Below are 19,709 nucleotides of genomic sequence, written 5' to 3'. Positions count from 1 at the left end.
TCTCAGTCTTCATTTACTTTCAATACAGAACTATCGATATCGATAGCTGTGGTTTGTCCGCTGAGAATTGCAACTGAATCGTTTAACGCCAGAACAACGCTTCAGAATTGTGGAAATCAACTTTCAAAAAAATAATTCTGTTCGCGAAGTTCATAGAGCACTGGCAACATCATCGGCCCTTATTTCCTGCGAAATGAGAAATGAGCTGCCGTTACGGTGAATGACAAACGCTATCGAGCCATCCTGACTGAATTTTTGTTTCCAAAAATTAATCAGCTAAACATCGATGACATTTAATTCCAGCAAGCCACGCAGCGCGCTTAGCAATTGATTTATTGCAAGATTCAAGCCAGCATTGATGCCATACGGCCAGATTTATTGACAATATATATATATATATATATATATATATATATATATATATATATATATTATATACATATGTTATAATTGGTGCGTACATCTTTTCTGAATATTTGGCCGAGCTCCTCCTCCTATTTTTGGCGTGCGTCTTGATGTTGTTGCACAATTAACAATAGTAGTCAAAAATTAGACTGGTCGAAATCTTATCCTTCTATTTGTGGTGTGTACCCTCACGTTTTCCAAAAATGGAGGGCCCTTTAGTTTTACCCCGCCTCCGCACGCGGGATGATTTTCTCAGGAGCTCTTCCATGGCAGAAATACACTAGGAGCTTTTGCAATTGTCTGCCGAGGAGCGACCGCTATTAGAAACAAGTTTTTCTATCAATTTGTGTTTCGTGCCCGGAGCTTCGAATCTGTGCACTTCTGAATGGTAGTCACGCACCCACTTATTCGGCTACGGCTACCGCCATGAATCTCTTCTCTTCTTCTTCTTCTTAATTGGCGCGATTTTGGCCGAGTTTAACAAAGCGCGCCAGTCGTTTATTTCTCGTGCTAACTGGCGCCAATTGGACACACCAAGTGAAGCCAAGTCCTTCCAACGCAGAGGAGGCCTTCCTCTTCCTCTACTACCACCAGCTGGTACCGCATCGAATACTTTCAGAGCCGGAGCGTTTGTATTCATTCGGACCACATGACTCAGCCAGCGTAGCCGCTGGACCTTTATTCGCTGCGCTATGTCTATGTCGTCGTAAAGCTCATACAGCTCATCGTTCCATCGCCTGCGATATTCGCCGTTGCCAATTTACGTAGGTTTCATACAAAATCTTGAGCGGCACTTACCGTCAGTCAGTTTTTTTTTGTCCAAGATACATAAGATACATTGTTCCGATACATAAGATTAGATATAGAAAAAAAGTGCGCTCAAGGAAGGTGTCCGCCTAATAGAGGGTCCCTTAGGAGAGATTGCACATGGTATATAAGCTACATCATGGACTATGCTCGCCTCGAATATATCTAACTCGCTTATCAGGCTCATGGAACCAATCGTTGATTTGTTGTGTGCTTACAGTCCATAAGGGTTTTTCACTGATCTCGATAGATAAACATACCAATAGAAAGCTATTAACTCACAAACATCACAAAAACAGTAATTCCAATATATAATATTATTTCATTGAATACAGAAAAAAACTTTGCATGTTGCACTGCTTTGCTTTATTATCATTGATTTTTTTACATTGTTAGCCGCTCAAAAATACAACTTTGTGCTACTGACCACCTTGACCACCTGCTTGTCCGCCTGCTTGTCCGCCTGCTTGACCACCAATGTTAGCGCCTACACTGAATCCCATTCCAGCACCGCCACCCATACTGCCGCTACCACCGCCTTGACCTCCTCCTTGCGATGGTCCTTGTGCAGCGCGACGCGAGCGATACTCTATGCCGTTACTGTTACTTTGCATATAAGGCATGGCTAGAGCCTTTGTGGCGTGCTGAAAAGAAAATTATTAACAGTTACATAGTTGGAGACTTTTATATTACTGATTATTAAAAATCATTCAGAAAAAAGCGGTGTTACTAAAATATAGTTTCTAGCCTATAAAAGCCTTAGGCTAGCCTTCATATAAACCGTGTGAATCCAGCATTCATTTACATATTTTTAGGAACATCAACATCATGCATAACACTTCAGCTGGGTGTAAAGTCTTAGTTTCCTCCACAATTTTTCTCAATGCATTCTTCTAATAGGAGTCGCCCTTCGGCAGGCAATGGCAAACCTCCGAGTGTATTTCTGCCATGAAGTCGGCTTAAAACTGTAGGTCCCTCCATGTGTGAAACAACATCAAGACGCACGCCACAAATAGGAGAAAGAGCTCGGCCAAACACCCAATAAGGGTGTACGCGCCAATTATATATACTATATATATCTCGGTCCATAGCCATACTACGGTAGTCGACCACTCCTATCTTCTTAGATCGTCCTCAACGTCGTCTAACCATATTTTCCGCGGTTGCCCTCTCCGCTTCACACCATAAATGCGAGGTATTCGTTCATCTGGCATTCTACAAATGTGCCCTAGCCTTCGGATGCGCTGCGATTTAACAAACCGAAACTCGAATTCCCCTATCTGATGCGATAGAGACCATTTTCTTCTTCTTCTTCTTTCCAATATGCTTAATTGTGTAATTGTATCTGCTTTCAATGTCCACGTTTCACATCTATATGTTGCCGCAGGTCGAATCAGTGTTTTATATATTTTGATTTTGTTCTTCTACTCAAGAGCTTCCTTTTTAACAGTTTGACGTGAGCGAAATATGCTCTGTTTGGTCTTGGATAGCAGTCGTTGTACCATCCGTTCTATTAAGAAACAGTCCTAGATATTTAATTGGATCCACACTTTCAAAATTATGATCACCAACTGTAAAGTCTGGCGCTTTTCTCAAAAAGTCTTGCGAGCTACTTCGTTTTGCTTTCATTGATCTTTCATCCAAAGAATTTTATTTTTATTTGGAGAGCTTGAAATACTTGTTTTAGAACACTCATATTTCTCACGAGGATGACCCGGCCATCAGCAAAGCCACGTATTTGGGAAATGTTAGAAGCATCGTTTTTTTTTCAATTAGGGTCAGTTTTGCAGTACGAACATTAATTAATTTAATTGTACTACGTTGTTTCTACGAAAAAATGTTGTCCTTCCACGGTGTACAAATTGCACTCAACTAGCCGTGTTTTTGTCTACTCAGAAATGAGCACAAAACACTGCGAGTAACTATCTTTGTCTGGCACACACATTTCTTAATATTGACTTTTTAAGCAGTTACCAGATTTTCAGGGCAACCGATTTCCCTATAAATGTTCTCAAGGATTCTACCTCCTTTTCGTTCACTGAGTGTGACATTTTTAGAGTTGGACGGAGAATTTGTTTGTCGAATTATACTTATTTTAAAATTGGAACACGAAAATATAGAGGGCAATGAAAAGGATAACTTGTTTGGAAAGAACAAAACCGCCTTTAAGCAATTTAGTAAATATCGGGGCCCCTGCTCAACTTTCAAAAATGTCGAAATTTAATAACACTTTAAAATTTAAATATAGAAATTGTTCGCGTATCCATCTCATATATTTAAATATTTTTAATTCAACTTACCAACATCAAAACTATTGCACAGCAAACCAAAGTAATTCGTATTAGACCTCGCATGTTTCCAAAAAATATTTGTTGGACTGTAATCAATTCGGTTCACCTACTAATTCTACACCAATTCGTTCACCGCACTCTCTTTTTATAGTACTGCTTTCAACCCACAATTCACAAAGAGCAGATCTAATCTCAAACTGCATATGCATACAGTGCTTCCTCGATAATTGCGACTAATGAACACCAGAGCTATTTGTGATAGCCGAGTTGTTTTCACTTTCACCAGTAAATTTTAAAAGCTCAAGATCAAACCTTCAAATGCATCTATACACAAAAAAGCAACTATGTACTTTTATGCCTATCATTGGAGATTCTGATGCTGCTGGAGTGGCATTCCATGGCCGGATAGGACCGAATGTAATGGGAACTATTCTAACAGCATTTTCTTGTTCACGCTAAAGCTCTTTGATTTGTTTGAATCAGCCTGAACATGCCATAATTTTATAAAGTTGTTATGCATCTATTGGGCCTTATGAAATAAGATACTATACGAGGTGTGTTCAAAAAATAAGGCGAATTTTAATTTTTCCCAAAAAATATTTATTTATTCATCAATTTCTAGTTTATCTGCTACAAAGTAGTCCCCCTCAGATATAATACATTTGTACTAGCGTTTTTTCCAATCTTCGAAGCAGTTCTGATATGCACTTTTTGGTATTTCCTTGAGATCTATCAGCGATTCGGTTTTTATCTCTTCAATCGTCACAAAAAGCCGTCCTTTCATGGGCCTCTTCAATCTTGGGAACAGGAAAAAGTCGCAGGAAGCCTAATCTGGTGAATACGGCGGCTGAGGCATAATAACGGTGTTGTTTTTGGCTAAATAATCTCTCACAAGCAAAGATGAGTGAGTAGGTGCATTATCATGATGCAAAAGCCAGGCATTTTTCCCCACAATTCCTGGCTTTTTTTCGTATTGCTTTACGCAAACGGCGCATAACTTCACTTAATCGAAGAAAACAGTGAGCAAAACCTTGACATTTGATTGAACTTGGCTTACGTGTTTTGGTTTTGGCTCTCCTGGACTCTTCCATTGGTACGATTGGATGTCATAACCATATACCAATTTCTCATCAATGCTCAGCGACGTTGTTTTTGGTCAAAATTTAGCAATTTTCGAACGAACTTCGCTGCCACACGCTGCATGCCCAAAATTTTCGAAAAGATTGCATGGCATGAGTCAACAGGAATCCTGAATCCGATATCCTCAGCAACTTCTCTGATTGTGATTCGACGATTATCCATAACAATTTTCTTCTCTTTCTCAACATGTTCATCGGTTGATGTGCTGGGACGTCCAGAGTGAGTTTCGTCATTCACATCTTCTCCACCTTCTGTTGAAAGCTTGTACCACTTATAAACATTTTTTTGACTCAGAGTACTCTCACCGTATGCCACTGTCAACATTTCAAGTGTTTTTGAGAAACTTAATTCTATTTTTTACACAAATTTTGATCAAACTTCTTTGATCCATTTATTCGATAACAGAAAATCGCCGAACACACAAAACACTTGTCCTATTTATGCCTCTCACAAACAAACTAAACAAGCTATATTGCTAAAACCGAGAATATTTCTTCGAGGCGAGTGTACCAACATAAAAAGAAATAATAATCGAAAGTCGAATGTACGAAGCCCGCGAAATTTGAAAATTACCCTTATTTTTTAACAGACCTCATATAGAACAACCCTGGTAGTTAGTTTTGGAATAAAAAAGAGTAAAAATGTTCCTTACCTGTCAGCGAAAAGCAGACCAAGCATACATATTACGACATTTCTTACATTTTTTTGAAATTTGAGCTACAAAAAATTTTTTTTTTTCACAGTGACGGCACTTCAAATAAATAATGGAAGTATGAGTAAAAAATTTGTGGGTTTTGAAAACTAAATCTTTATTTCAAATAGAAAAAACGAACGTTCGAAATAGTCGAGAGTCGTGATTTTCAAGAGAGCACTGTATGTGTACGAACATGCTAATGTAATAAGTTTTTATATCTTTGCAATCAACATGCAATGCCGAATATGCATTTTATGCCCCTAAGCCAACTAAAAAATCGAATGATAAATGGACAACAATATTATTATGATAAAATAAAAAAAATTAAAAATTCTAAATATGAATTAGGCGGAAAATAAACTAAGTTAGAAAAACAAATTGTTGATTATTAGATAATGTAATGCACATGCCAACTTTTCGAAGCATTCAAATATTATTCATTAACTACGTCTTTTATCGAAATATCGAGCGAAAGTCTGCGCGCTTTGTAAATTTATTAAATTTTCTGAAACAAAAATTCTGATTTTTGATTTCTGTTTTTTTTTTTAAATAAAAATATATAATTGCATAATTCGGATCGGGATCCACACATTCAACGCTTTGGTGGTCTTCCTGGATGCCGTGGTATTGTAGGTTGACCTTTCACCACTATCTTTGCCAACCGAGCGTCTCCCATTCTCTGTACATGCTGATTTCATTACTTTCTTCTCTTTTGGCTCCAGTTTAATACGTCAGTGATTTCACACATCTCTCGTATCTCCTCGTTTTGTTTAAGATCGCGCCTTGTTAGCCGCTCGCAGCGTTTGCATTGCGAAGGTGGATATTATTTGCTCTGCTGTAGGTGTACCCGCTCGAGTTTCAATTCCGCATGTCATAATTAGCCTTACGCAGGTCTTATACTCGTATATGCAAACTGTGCTGTTGATGCTCATTGATTTTGACTGAAAAGCGTTAAAAAGCACTTCCGACAACTTCTTTCTTCTCTTATGTAAACTCGAGTGTCACCCATTCAACCCATTCACACTCTTTCCATAAAATGTATCAGGCCAGTCCATAAGTTCGTGCGTATTTCACCCATAATTTCACTTTTGTACGATTTTTGCATACAAAATTATTCGCGGAATATAAGGGAACTATTTATAATTTCTTTAATACATTGTGCATTCAACAAGTGATATTAATCGCGGATAGAAGCACGTGTTGTTAAAAAATAAAATGGAATTTTCGAACGGGTATAAGAGCATATTTTGTATTTTTTTTATAAAAGTGGTAAAAATGCAACAACTGCTGCTGCAGAAATAAACACTATTCACGTGAGTGTAAGGACCGCGCAAAAGTGGTTTTCAAAATTCCGTAGTGGTAACTGCGACGTGGAGGATGCCCCGCGCGCTGGTCGTCCTGAAGTCTTTAACTCCGACGCCTTGCTCGAACTCGTGGAAGCTGAGCCAAATTTGACAGTCGATATGATACCTCAGAGGTTAAATCCATCACATGGAACAGTTCACAGGCACCTGGTTCAGTTGCGAAAGGTTTCAAAGCTGGGAAAATGGGTTCCGCATAGACTTTCCGTCGCCAACCTTCAGCAGAGAGTGAATGTGTGTTCTCAGTTACTGGTGATAAAAAATGGGTCCTTTACAATAATCCTGTTCACAAACGCCAATGGCTAGATACAGATGAAACACCAGAACCGACCCCTAGAGATGGCCTTCACCCCAAGAAGATTCTCCTGTCTATTTGGTGGGATATGGACGGTATTGTTTATTATGAACTTCTGGAACCAAACCAGACGATAACTGCTGATTATTATTTCCATCAGCTATCAAACCTGAATGAGGTACTTAACAAAAATTGACCGTCTTTAGTGAATAGACGCAAAGTTTTGTTTAACCACGACAACGCAAGACCTCATACCGCAAGGCAAACATTAGGCAAGCTGAACGAGCTCGGATGGGAGCTAATGCCGCATCCACCATACTCTCCGGATATTGCACCTTGTGATTATCACCTTTTCCGTGGACTTGAATCCCCTATGACTAATAAGAACTACTCCTCAAAAGAAGCTATAGAAAGGGATATCGAAGCGTATTTTGGCTCCAAGGACAAACAATTTTTTAATATTTTTTTTAAATTTTTAAAAATTTGGCTAAGCGTTGGGAATACATTGTAAATAATGAAGGAAAATATATTATTGATTAATAAATACTTTTAACAGTTCATCATGTTATTGTAGCAGCTTGCAAATCCCTACTTAGAGGCGTTAAACCATCAGTCAGCCGGTAATTTCCTCTAAAGATAGGTCCAATAAAAGGGCGGTTTTGACAGGGTGAGACCACAAGAAGGGTGGTGGTGTCAGATTAGTAAGTTTAAACGAGCATCTCAAGAGATGGTTAATGTCATGCGGGATGTCTATTTAGGAAAAGTAGGAGCTTAACCAGCTACAGACCGCAATTATGTCAAGACATGTGCTTTTAACAATACGAGCCCGAAAAACGCTACGAATATAAGCTTAAAATAATAATATAAAAATTAAAGCATGAAATGAAGTATTAGCACTTGGGGAAAATTGCAAAAAAACAACGAAAAAATGTAAAAAAACATGCCTGAATGTAGCCTGTTTATTGAATCTAAAAGAATTTATGTACAGTTGCTCACAAAATAATAGGAGTGCCGGCATGAAAAATGTACTTGAATACATAAATTTTTCCTAACACATGTAAACGACCCTGAACTACAGCGGTACACCTAAAGGGATCCTAGTAATAAAATATGAAGCAACATTTTATCGTTGCCGTAGTTGTTTTAGAGCAAGACCACTTGTTTTCTGAGACTTATCATTGGTTAGCACAAAATAATAGGAGTGCTAACGTTTTTTAAGCAAAATAACTTAAAATATATAGACAAAATACGAAAAGCAAGTAACATCCCAATAATTTTTTGGTCCTAGTGGGTAAAGTGCACGGCGCACAGAGGAAGAGCGCGCAATGATCAGAAGGCTAAGGAAACGGGAAAGCATACAAGGAAATTTAAGATTTGATAAGATGTTTTGCTCAAATGGTACCAAGTGCTTTAAATTATAAAAATAAGCATGCAACTTGCGAAAGCACAAAGAATCCGATAAAGACGATTGCAATATATTTACAATTTTGCTGGAAAAGTAATCAATTTGCATCAATTTATTCGCAAGAAGTCTACGAAAAGTGCCGCTACTCACAAAAAAAACAAAAACACATGAAAGTCCTTTAGAGTTTGCGGCTCTGCAGAGTTTGTGTCTTGGCCCATTAGTAAATGGCGAAATATATTGTGGTGAGATGAAAACAAAATCGAACTGTTTGGTAATACAGGCTCCAGAGAGTATGTTCGACGCCAATCTAACGCGGAATATTGGGGTAGCTTTTCATATAGCGGAGTAGGCCCAGTTTATTTTATTAAAGGGCTCATGGGTCGAAAAGCATATGTGAAAATATTAGTTGAGGCCACCGTAGCCGAATGGGCTGGTGCGTGACTACCATTCGGAATTCACAGAGAGAACGTAGGTTCGAATCTCGGTGAAACACCAAAATTAAGAAAAAGTTTTTTCTAATAGCGACCGCCCCTCGGGAGGCAATGGCAAACCTCCGAGTGTATTTCGGCCATGAAAAAGCTCCTCGTAAAAATATCTGCCGTTCGGAGTCGGCTTGAAACTGTAGGTCCCTCCATTTGCGGAACAACATCAAGACGCACGCCACAAATAGGAGGAGGTGCTCGGCCAAAGCGCCAATTATATATATATAATGTTATCATATGCCACATGGAATATGTCACTGAAATGGGTATATCCGCAAAATAATGGTTTAGGGTCAATGGGGTCGAGGTTATGCGCTGACCTGCTCAGTCTCTCGACTTTAACCCCATAGAAAACTTGTGAAAACATCAAAAGTGTTGCTGAACGGAGTCCACACAATTTATGGGAGGTAGGGTATGTAGGTAGGTATGGGAGTAGTAAAAGAGGCATGGACAAACGATTGGTCTGATGGCAATGGCGGTCGATCTTACTTTAGTAGCTTTCCAAATATCGAGTATAATCCCCTCATTCAAACATTGATCTTTCAGTATCAAGGCGTAGCTCATCACAGTGCTATTATTTTTAAGGGCACTGTAGTTGTACTCTTAAAAAATATTTTTCACATAACTCTTTCTTAAGATAGTTCGCTCTATTTGGTTTTTTTATTTTATAATAAAATTCTAAATTTTTTCTGTACTTCTCTGTTTTATTGCATTAAAATTTTGTTCACAACATTCTTAGCTACATTGCTTTACTAATGACCACCTTGTCCGCCTGCTTGTCCACCTCCTTGGGCACCCATATTAGCTCCCATGCCAAAACCCATTCCCGCGCCGGCACCAGCACCGCCACCAGCGCCACCTTGTCCGCCGCCGCCGCCTCCTTGAGGTTCTGCAGCACGGCGAGAGCGACTCTCTAGGCCATTATTACCACCGGGCATTTGCGGCATTCCCGGCATTTGGGGAATTTGCGGCATTTGAGCATTTGTTGAATGCTGGAAGAAAATGTTATATTTTATTAAAAATTAGAAAATAAAAATTTCGGATGAAGCTGGCATAAACAATAAATTAACAACAAAAAAAAAACGGAAAAAAATTGGATGTTCAGCGGTTAGATTCTGCAATACAATGTGACTGCAAAGTGAATAATTGAAGTGCGAAGTGAATATATTTTAAATTAAATATTTTTTATGTGAGTTTTGCTATTTTTGTTTTTTTTGAAGCGTTAGCATTTGTCGATATTGAATTTGAGTAACACTGAAGGATAAAAAATAATGTGAAACTAAAATAATAAAGGAATAAAATAGTTTCTGGTCAGGTTCAACAGTTTAATTTTATTAAATTTATGAAAATTTTTCTTTAATTTTGGAGTCTTCATTTTTAATTTTTGTTTTCAATCAATTCCACTTACCAACATAACTGTCAAGACACCGCAAATCAAAGCAATTAATGTTAGGCTTCGCATTTTTTCAGGAGAACCTTTTCGGTGTTTGTTAGATTGTAGTCAATTCAGCACTACCTGTCGACTCTGTCACCGCACACACGTTTTATAGTTTGCTTCTGAATAAAAATTTCACATGGTGCAAATGTAATCTTATTCAATCATACAGATATCCATAGTTTTGTTTACATTTTGTAATAAATCAAGAAATAATTATTTGTAATTACTACACTAACATGCAATACTACGAGTTTAATGTTTTTGTTTTTTCTTGGCTCACGTCCAGATGAAGTTGATAAAAAATTTAGTGGAAAAATTTTAACGAATTGTCGTTTTTGTTTTCATTCCAATAACAACTTAACTTATGTGTACAAAAAATGCCATATGAAAAGAAGAATGAACAGATTTAAATTTATTGAATCAATTTTAGACAATTCCTTAACGAAGTTCCTTTCACGTAGTCAATTTTAGACATTTGTTTAATGGAGGTCTATCGCCAAAGCCCAAGTAAATGTGTTGAAACACCAGGTCGTGTGCAAAAAAAAAACCCTAACTAAGCTCAGGCTCAATTCACTGAACTTTTTGTATACATAAAAATAGTGCAAATTGCTGGATGTTTCACAGGATGTACACTTAATCTCAAAGACAATGATTGAACTAACATTGCCATGTCGGTCCTATGGCAACCGTTCTGCAATCCGATCCGAATCGGAGTTTTGCCCCAGTGCTTGAACGCACGTGTAAACAAGCCCTGTTGAGCTCTCACCTCTGGTCTATTGCCAATGGAGCAGCTCCATGCAGCAAAGTTGCTCACAATACACAGCATTCACCGGCAGTCTCTTATAATCGTCCTCAGCTTCCGACTCCGACTGCCATCATCGGAGTCCAACCACCGCCCATCGCAGACGAAGAGCTTTAGCTGACTCATGAGGTCTGCGTTAGGTTAGGTTAGGATAAAAGACTGTCCACGCGAGGAGCGCACTTGCACAAAAAATCAAATTCGTCCGTTTTGATACCATACAGAGGAAAATCAGAGGGAGAAGAACCAAACAGGAGGAAAAGGGGGGAAAAGGAAGAACGGGCTTTGGAGGATGACTACCAAACAGTGGCTAATCACATTCGCATTAACCACTTCAAGGTACTGATGAAATTCACCAGGTGTAATATTTAAATTTGTAGCAAAGTAGTGAGACCCCATATGCCTGATTATTAGCCAGACGAGAGCAGGACAGCAGAGGAGAAGGTGCTTAGCTGATTTCACCTCCAGACAGCTTCTGCAGAAAGAACATGAAGCGATCCCAAGTCTCTCCGCATGAGCTTCTACCTACCAAATTCGAGAACTGTGGTTTTGTTAGCCTTAGAAGTTCTGCCGAGCTCCTTGATCTACCTGTGGCCAGAAGGATCTGGCGTCCTTGCACTTTGCGATAGGATGCAAGCTGCAAATAAAACTAACTTCGCGTATATAAAACATATGAAGCCGAGACTACTTTCCAGAAACCTCAAACTTCGAATATATAAAACCGTCATGAGACCAACACTTGCACACGGTTGCGATGTCTGGGTGCTGAAATCCAATAAAGTCGATCAATTAATTTGTTTCGAAAGAAAGATTCTCACAAAGATACTTGGCCTTGTACGACTTGAAGATGGTACCCTACCGCATTTGGTACAATGACGATTTAGACACACATCAAATGTCTTCAGATACGTTAAAGCCCAAAGACTTCGATGGTACAGTCACATTCGGCCGATGAGCAACAATAGAACTTTAAAAAAACTCTTTGAAACAAATCCACTAAGCGGCAGAAGAAAAGATCCGCCGAGAAAAAAGGTGGAGACATGACATGAGATCTATGGGTATATCTGAAAGAAAAAGAAAAACTGAAGGCCGAGTGATGTGGATGCGAATTATAACGAAAGCAGTAAACCATTGCTGCGCCTGATCTGCGATGTCGTGATGATGATGAAGACAGATCCTCATAAGTGGGCATCTCCCTAACCGAATAAATATTTCTTATATATTAGCTTTTTAACAAACAATTATTTCATGAATGATTTTTGCTGTAAGTAATTAAATAGTTAACAAAACGTCATGTGAACATTTTTTGTTTTCGTGAAGTCATTATTTTTGAGAGCGTCGTTATTAAACTAAATATGTTTATCTAAAAATTAATGGTAATGGCAATTCGTTCGGGTAAGCGAGAGATATCGATTTCATTGCTTTGGATGAGATTGCGGTGAACGAATGCGACAACTCATGAAGGTTATAATTGTGTTAAATATCTTACATACGTAGTTAAATTGAAAATTTATCGTCGTCATGAGGAAAATAGTTTTTGAAAATTTTAATCAATTTATGGATTTATGCAAATTTTGATATAGGTTAGGTTAGGTTAACCTGGCTTGCTAAAAGCCATCACATAGACCTATTGGACCTTAGTGGTACCACATGGAACTTGATCCTTACGTTTCCTTGTAGTAGGCTTCTTGTAATAAGCCTGCGTCTTTTGCGAATCTTCATAAGCCCTGAAGCTCAAACCCCGAGTGACATTCTAACCTCTCATATTGTAGAGCTCCTAAACATTTCATTCGGGTTCTAGCTAATGCAGGGCAAGAACATATAAGGTGTTCAAAAATTTCACTCTCTTCTAGTTCATTGCAAAATCTGCAGCTATCATTGTTTGCAATTCCCATCTTGTATGCATGTGCCGCTAACGAATTGTGGCCTATCAATACGAGTATGCCTACGATAGTTCTGCTTTCTTTTCTAGACGAATCTGACGTATTTGTCTGCATTGTGTATTCATATGATTTTCGCGGTTTTACAAATAGCTAGATTATACCACCTCCTGTCTATCCGTGTTTTCATGCAGCGACGTCATTGTATACCGTATTTAAAGGTTTCAGTATGTCTTTTTCATGTTTGAATTGTATGTAAACAGCGCTTTTGGCAATCTTATCTACAATTTCGTTTCCTGCAATGCCCTTATGTCCGGGTACCCAATAGATGTGTAACCGTCTGTCTACGGCTAGTCTCTCTATGGCTTCCCTGGTCCTAAGAATATTTTAGATGAAATTTTATATGAGTTTATTAAATTTTGATATAGATAGCATTAAAATATTTTATGCGAAGATATAAAAGTTTAAAAATTAAATCAAATACATATTTAAAAGAAAATTATTTTATAAATTTTTTGTATCAATTTGTACTGAGTACAATCACCAAAAACTGCTGCATATATTTACATCTCTATACAAGGGTAGCTATTTAAAATTCTAACCTTGGGTACTTATACTCTTGTTAGGCACTTTCATGGATCGGAAAGCATATGTGAAAATATTAGTTGTGGCCACCGTAGCTGAATGGGCTGAACAGAGAGAACGTAGGTTCGAATCTCGGTGAAACACCAAAATTAAGAAAAAGTTTTTTCTAATAGCGATCGCCCCTCGGGAGGCAATGGCAAGCCTCCGAGTGTATTTCGGCGATGAAAAAGCTCTCCGTAAAAATATCTGCCGTTCGGAGTCGGCTTGAAACTGTAGGTCCCTCCATTTGCGGAACAAAATCAAGACGCACGCCACAAATAGAAGGAGGAGCTCGGTCAAACACCCAAAAAAGGTGTAAGCGGCAATTATATGTATATATATAATGTTATCATATGGAACATGGAATATGTCACTGAAATGGGTATATCCGCAAAATAATGGTTTAGGGTCAATGGGGTTGAGGTTATGCGTTGACCTGCTCAGTCTCCCGACTTTAGCCCCATAGCCCCATGTGAACTGACATCAAAAGTGTTGCTGAACGGAGACCAAACAATTCTAGAGATTTATGGGAGGTAGTAAAAGAGGCATGGACAAACGATTTCAAGATCGTTTAGTATGACGGCAATGGCGATCGATCTTACGTTAGGAGATTTCCAAATATTGAGTATAATCGCCCATTTACAGCAAAATCACTCAAACATTGATCTTTCAGTATGAAGGCGTAGCTCATCACAGTGCTATTATTTTTAACGGTACTGTAGTGGTACTCTTAAAAAATATTTTTCACATAACACTTTCTTAAGATAATTCACTCAGTTTTGCTATTTTTATTTTATAATAAAATTCTAAATCTTTTCTGTACTTCTCTGTTTTATTGCTTTAAAATTTTGTTCACAACATTCTTAGCTACATTGCTTTACTAATGACCACCTTGTCCACCTGCTTGTCCGCCTGCTTGGCCACCCATATTAGCTCCCATGCCAAAACCCATTCCCGCGCCGGCACCACCACCAGCTTGTCCGCTGCCGCCGCCGCCGCCTCCTTGAGGTTCTGCAGCACGGCGAGAGCGACTCTCTAGACCATTATTACCACCGGGCATTTGCGGCATTCCCGGCATTTGGGGCATTTGCGGCATTTGAGCATTTGTCGAATGCTGGAAGAAAATGTTATATTTTATTAAAAATTAGAAAATAAAAATTTTGGACGAAGCTGGCATAAACTATAAATTAACAACAAAAAAAAAAAACGGAAAAGAATTGGATATTCAGCGGTTAGATTCTGCAATACAATGTGACTGCAAAACGAATAATTGAATTGCGAAGTGAACATATTTTAAATTAAATATTTTTTATGTGAGTTTTGCTATTTTTGTTTTTTTTGAAGCGTTAGCATTTGTCGATATTGAATTTGAGTAACACTGAAGGATAAAAAATAATGTGAAACTAAAATAATAAAGGAATAAAATAGTTTCTGGTCAGGTTCAACAGTTTAATTTTATTAAATTTATGAAAATTTTTCTTTAATTTTGGAGTCTTCATTTTTAATTTTTGTTTTCAATCAATTCCACTTACCAACATAACTGTCAAGACACCGCAAATCAAAGCAATTAATGTTAGGCTTCGCATTTTTTCAGGAGAACCTTTTCGGTGTTTGTTAGATTGTAGTCAATTCAGCACTACCTGTCGACTCTGTCACCGCACACACGTTTTATAGTTTGCTTCTGAATAAAAATTTCACATGGTGCAAATGTAATCTTATTCAATCATACAGATATCCATAGTTTTGTTTACATTTTGTAATAAATCAAGAAATAATTATTTGTAATTACTACACTAACATGCAATACTACGAGTTTAATGTTTTTGTTTTTTCTTGGCTCACGTCCAGATGAAGTTGATAAAAAATTTAGTGGAAAAATTTTAACGAATTGTCGTTTTTGTTTTCATTCCAATAACAACTTAACTTATGTGTACAAAAAATGCCATATGAAAAGAAGAATGAACAGATTTAAATTTATTAAATCAATTTTAAACAATTCCTTAACGGAGGTTCTTTTATACACTTTTTAATGGAGGTCTATCGCTAAAGCCCAAGTAAATGAGTTGAAAGAGTAAGTCTTGTGTAAAAAAAACCATAACTTAAGTTCAGACTTAATTAACTGAACTTTTTGTATGCACAAAAATAGTGCAAATTGCTAGGTCTACCGCAGGATATGCACTTGATCTCAAAGGCAATGATTGAACTCACATTCCCATGTCGGTCCTATGGCAACCGGTTCTACAATCCGATCCGAATCGGAGTTTTGCCCGATCAAGCGCTGTCGCAGCAGTAAACTAGCCCTGTCGAGTGCGCTGATCCTCGCCTTTAGCCTATCATCACTGAAGCAGCTCACAATACACAACATTCATCGGTACAAAAGATCTTTGAAACAACTCCACAAGGTGACAGAAGAAAAGGTCCGTCGAGAAAAAAGGTGGAGACGAAAAACTGAAGGCCGAGTGATGTGGATGCGAATTGTAACGAAAGCAGTAAACCATTGCTGCGCTTGAACTGCGATGCTGTGATGATGATGAAGACAGATCCTCATAAGAGGGCACCACCCTAACCGAATAAATATTTCTTATAATAGGACTATGAATAAGTTCGTGCGGTTTTTTTTCGAAATTTGAAACTTTATTGACGTAAAATGGTTACAAGTTTAATATTCAAAATATTGTCCATCGCTTACTACTACTTTTTCCCATCTTTCTGGCAATTCACGGATTCCCTTTGTGAAAAATTCGGTCGGTTTTGCCGCAATCCACGAATCGATCCATTTTTTGACTTCATCGTAATTACGGAAGTGCTGGTCAGCCAGGCCATGTTGCATCGATCGGAAGAGATAGTAATCGGATGGCGCAAGGTCTGGACTATACGGCGGGTGGGGTAGGACATCCCATTTGAGCGTTTCTAAGTATGTTTTGACCACTTGTGCAACATGTGGCCGAGCATTGTCATGTTGCAAAATAACTTTGTCGTGTCTATCGGCGTATTGCGGCCGTTTTTCTCGCAGTGCTCGGCTCAAACGCATCAATTGTCGTCGGTAGACATCCCCCGTAATCGTTTCATTCGGTTTCAGTAGCTCATAATACACAACACCCAGCTGGTCCCACCAGATACACAGCATAACCTTCAGGCCATGAATATTCTGCGCCGACGTCGATGTTGAAGCATGGCCAGGGTATCCATACGTTGCCCGACGTTTTGGATTGTCGTAATGGACCCACTTTTCATCGCCAGTCACAATTCGATGCAAAAAACCCTTTCTTTTGTGCCGTTGAAGCAGTTGTTCGCATGCCATAAAACGGCGTTCAACGTCTCTTGGCTTCAATTCATACGGCACCCAATGGCCTACCTTTCGGATCATTCCCATGGCTTTTAAACGTTTGGAAATGGTTGATTGATCAACTCCCAAAGTTTTTGCAACCTCTTCTTGCGTTTGAGCCGGATCTTGATCGAGCAATTCCTCCAATTCGGTATCCATGAACTTTGGCGGCGCACCCTCGCGTTCTTCGTCTTCCAAGCCAAAATCACCACTTTTAAAGCGTGCAAACCACTTCTGGCACGTTCGCTCAGATAGAGCATGCTCACCATAAACTTCCACCAAGATACGATGACTTTCGGCTGCTTTTTTCTTCATATTAAAATAATGAAGAAGAATTCCCCGCAAAAACACATTATTTGGCACGAAATTCGACATTTTCAAGTGTGGTAAAAATATTGTTGTTTACGCTTCAAATAAAAAACTTATACTGACGTTTGTGCCTTACGACAGTAGCTCTCCAATGAATGTTTGGAAATGTGGATCGATGGAATAATAATCAAGTTACGCCATCTGTTGTAAAACCTAAACGAACTTATTCATAGTCCTATTAGCTTTTTAAAAAACAAACAAACAATAAAAAAAATTACGTTGCCAATTATTTTGTGAATGAGTTTTGCTGTAAGTAAATAAATAGTTAACAAAAAGTCATGTGAACATTTTTTGTTTTCGTGAAGTCATTATTTTTGAGAGTGTCGCTATTAAGCTTAATATTTTTATCTAAAAATTAATGGTAATGGCAATTTGTTGCGGTAAGCGAGAGATATCGATTTCATTGCTTTGGATGAGATTGCAATGAACGAATGCGACGACTCATGAAGGTTATAACTGTATTAAATATCTTATATACGTAGTTAAATTGAAAATTTATCGTCGGCATCAGAAAAATAGTTTTTGAAAAATTTGAAACAATTTATGGATTTATGCAAATTTTAATATAGGTTAGGTTAGGTTGACCTGGTTTGCTGAAAGACATCGCATAGATCTATTGGACCTTAGCGGTACCACATAGAACTTAACCCTCACGTTTCCTTGTAGTAGGCTTCTTGTAATAAGCCTGGGTCTATTCAAAAGTTTCTCTCTCTTCTAGTTCATTGCAAAATCTGCAGCTATCATTGTTTGCAATTCCCATCTTGTATGTGTGTGCCGCTAACGAATTGTGGCTTGTCAGTATGCCTACGATAGTCTGCTTTCTTTTCTAGACGAATCTGGCATATTTATTGGCATTTTGTATTCATATGATTTTCGCGGTTTTACAAATAGCTAGATTATACCACCTCCTGTCTATCCGTGTTTTCATGCAGCGACGTCATTGTATACCGTATTTAAAGGTTTCAGTATGTCTTTTTCATGTTTGAATTGTATGTAAACAGCGCTTTTGGCAATCTTATCTACAATTTCGTTTCCTGCAATGCCCTTATGTCCGGGTACCCAATAGATGTATAACCGTCTGTCTACGGCTAGTCTCTCTATGGCTTCCCTGGTCCTAAGAATGTTTTAGATGAAATTTTATATGAGTTTATTGAGTTTATTAAATTTTGATATAGGTATCATTAAAATATTTTATGCGAAGATGTAAAAGCTTAAAAAATTAAATCAAATGCATATTTAAAAAAAAAAATTATTTTATACATTTTTTGTATCAATTTGTACTGAGTACAATCACCAAAACTGCTGCATATGTTTACCTCTCTATACGAGGGTAGCTATTTAAAACTCTAAACTTGGGCCCCTATAGTCTTGTTAGGCACCTTCTGACATTTTTTTTGGAAGGTGTGGCATATTTTACCATAAATTCACTCAGAATGTTTTGATATGTGAGCTATATAAGTGCTATTTACAGAGACAAAAAATGGAATTAAATCGTGAAAATTCCCGGTCGATTATTTTTCACAGTTTTCAACATGGATAAACAAGACAAGAACTAAAATCCCTATACGTTTCTCCTTTAACACCATAAAATAACTGGTCCAATACATTTTTTCGTGATAGCTGTTCGCTCACCGACGAATTTCGTGAAGGTCGCTGAAAATCAGTTGTTGTATCAGAAAATATCGTGAGATTGAAGCATCCTTGGTCATTAGTATGATGAGCATTAGTAAGATTTTGTATGTTCACCCTGTGGTAAAAAGGTGTGTTCTAGTTGGATCCCACATAATTTAATAAATTCACTAAAAACGTAACTGGGCAAATTGGTTCAAACGAATGCAAAAATTTATTGATCATTATACAGAATATTTTGAAAACAATAATGAAAACAACAACAATGAAAAACAAGCTTTTTCAACCGCCAATGTTCATCTTTCCTATTGTTAAGCCAAGAATATAAACAGCAACCCTCGTATTGCGTAACAAATAATAAATATAAAAAATGAGTTCAGTTGAGCCATATTAAAAAAAAATAAGTGTTGAAAATGTTTGTTTTTGCCGTGTTACTTTTAAATTTCAATTATTATTTTATTATTTATTTTTTTTTTTAAACCCAGTTCATACTACAACAAAAACCACATAAAGCAAAGTTTCGAACTTTGCATACAATTTGTAAGAATTGCCAAATTTTCATCAAAATTTCAAACTTTTTACTCAGAATTTTTAGAAAAATGTCGGGTATGTTAATATATTTTATAGATCACTGAATTTTGGAAAGTGCAAGGTTCAAATAGATCAAAAATCACACTGATTTTTAGAATTTTTTTTGGTCGTGGTCTGGTGCATTTTCCCCATTTAACGCCTACTCCACGTTTTTTATACGGAAGAAAACACCCA

The 19,709-nt window shown here is 37.7% G+C and overlaps 4 protein-coding genes across 5 annotated transcripts in view; 1 reads left to right on the top strand and 3 right to left on the bottom strand.

The window, feature by feature from the left end:
• Positions 1-19,709, top strand: part of LOC128860315 (insulin-degrading enzyme) — a 34,123-nt gene that overhangs the window by 10,284 nt on the left and 4,130 nt on the right. The window lies entirely within an intron of this gene.
• On the bottom strand, positions 1,564-3,604 carry LOC128860319 (uncharacterized). The gene is made up of 2 exons (XM_054097768.1): positions 3,513-3,604; positions 1,564-1,856 (listed from the first exon to the last, which is right to left on the bottom strand). The coding sequence occupies exons 1-2, from the start codon at positions 3,564-3,566 to the stop codon at positions 1,632-1,634; spliced, it is 279 nt and encodes a 92-aa protein (XP_053953743.1). The 5' UTR covers positions 3,567-3,604; the 3' UTR covers positions 1,564-1,631.
• LOC128860317 (uncharacterized) lies at positions 9,608-10,413 on the bottom strand. Its single transcript, XM_054097766.1, has 2 exons — positions 10,289-10,413; positions 9,608-9,872 (listed from the first exon to the last, which is right to left on the bottom strand). The coding sequence occupies exons 1-2, from the start codon at positions 10,340-10,342 to the stop codon at positions 9,633-9,635; spliced, it is 294 nt and encodes a 97-aa protein (XP_053953741.1). The 5' UTR covers positions 10,343-10,413; the 3' UTR covers positions 9,608-9,632.
• LOC128860318 (uncharacterized) lies at positions 14,419-15,267 on the bottom strand. The gene is made up of 2 exons (XM_054097767.1): positions 15,154-15,267; positions 14,419-14,735 (listed from the first exon to the last, which is right to left on the bottom strand). Exons 1-2 carry the CDS (start codon positions 15,205-15,207, stop codon positions 14,502-14,504), a joined length of 288 nt encoding a protein of 95 aa, XP_053953742.1. The 5' UTR covers positions 15,208-15,267; the 3' UTR covers positions 14,419-14,501.

Source organism: Anastrepha ludens, chromosome 4, assembly GCF_028408465.1.
Source record: "Anastrepha ludens isolate Willacy chromosome 4, idAnaLude1.1, whole genome shotgun sequence".
NCBI classification, from domain to species: domain Eukaryota; kingdom Metazoa; phylum Arthropoda; class Insecta; order Diptera; family Tephritidae; genus Anastrepha; species Anastrepha ludens.
Note: the sequence above shows the minus strand (reverse complement) of the source record. Positions and strands in the feature narration are given on the sequence as shown.

Coding starts and splice junctions, on each gene's coding strand:
- LOC128860319 (XM_054097768.1), bottom strand. CDS start 3,566: ATGCGAGGTCTAATACGAATTACTTTGGTTTGCTGTGCAATAGTTTTG. Junction 1,857..3,512: donor GTGCAATAGTTTTGATGTTG/GTAAGTTGAATT, acceptor TTTTCTTTTCAG/CACGCCACAAAGGCTCTAGC.
- LOC128860317 (XM_054097766.1), bottom strand. CDS start 10,342: ATGCGAAGCCTAACATTAATTGCTTTGATTTGCGGTGTCTTGACAGTT. Junction 9,873..10,288: donor GTGTCTTGACAGTTATGTTG/GTAAGTGGAATT, acceptor ATTTTCTTCCAG/CATTCAACAAATGCTCAAAT.
- LOC128860318 (XM_054097767.1), bottom strand. CDS start 15,207: ATGCGAAGCCTAACATTAATTGCTTTGATTTGCGGTGTCTTGACAGTT. Junction 14,736..15,153: donor GTGTCTTGACAGTTATGTTG/GTAAGTGGAATT, acceptor ATTTTCTTCCAG/CATTCGACAAATGCTCAAAT.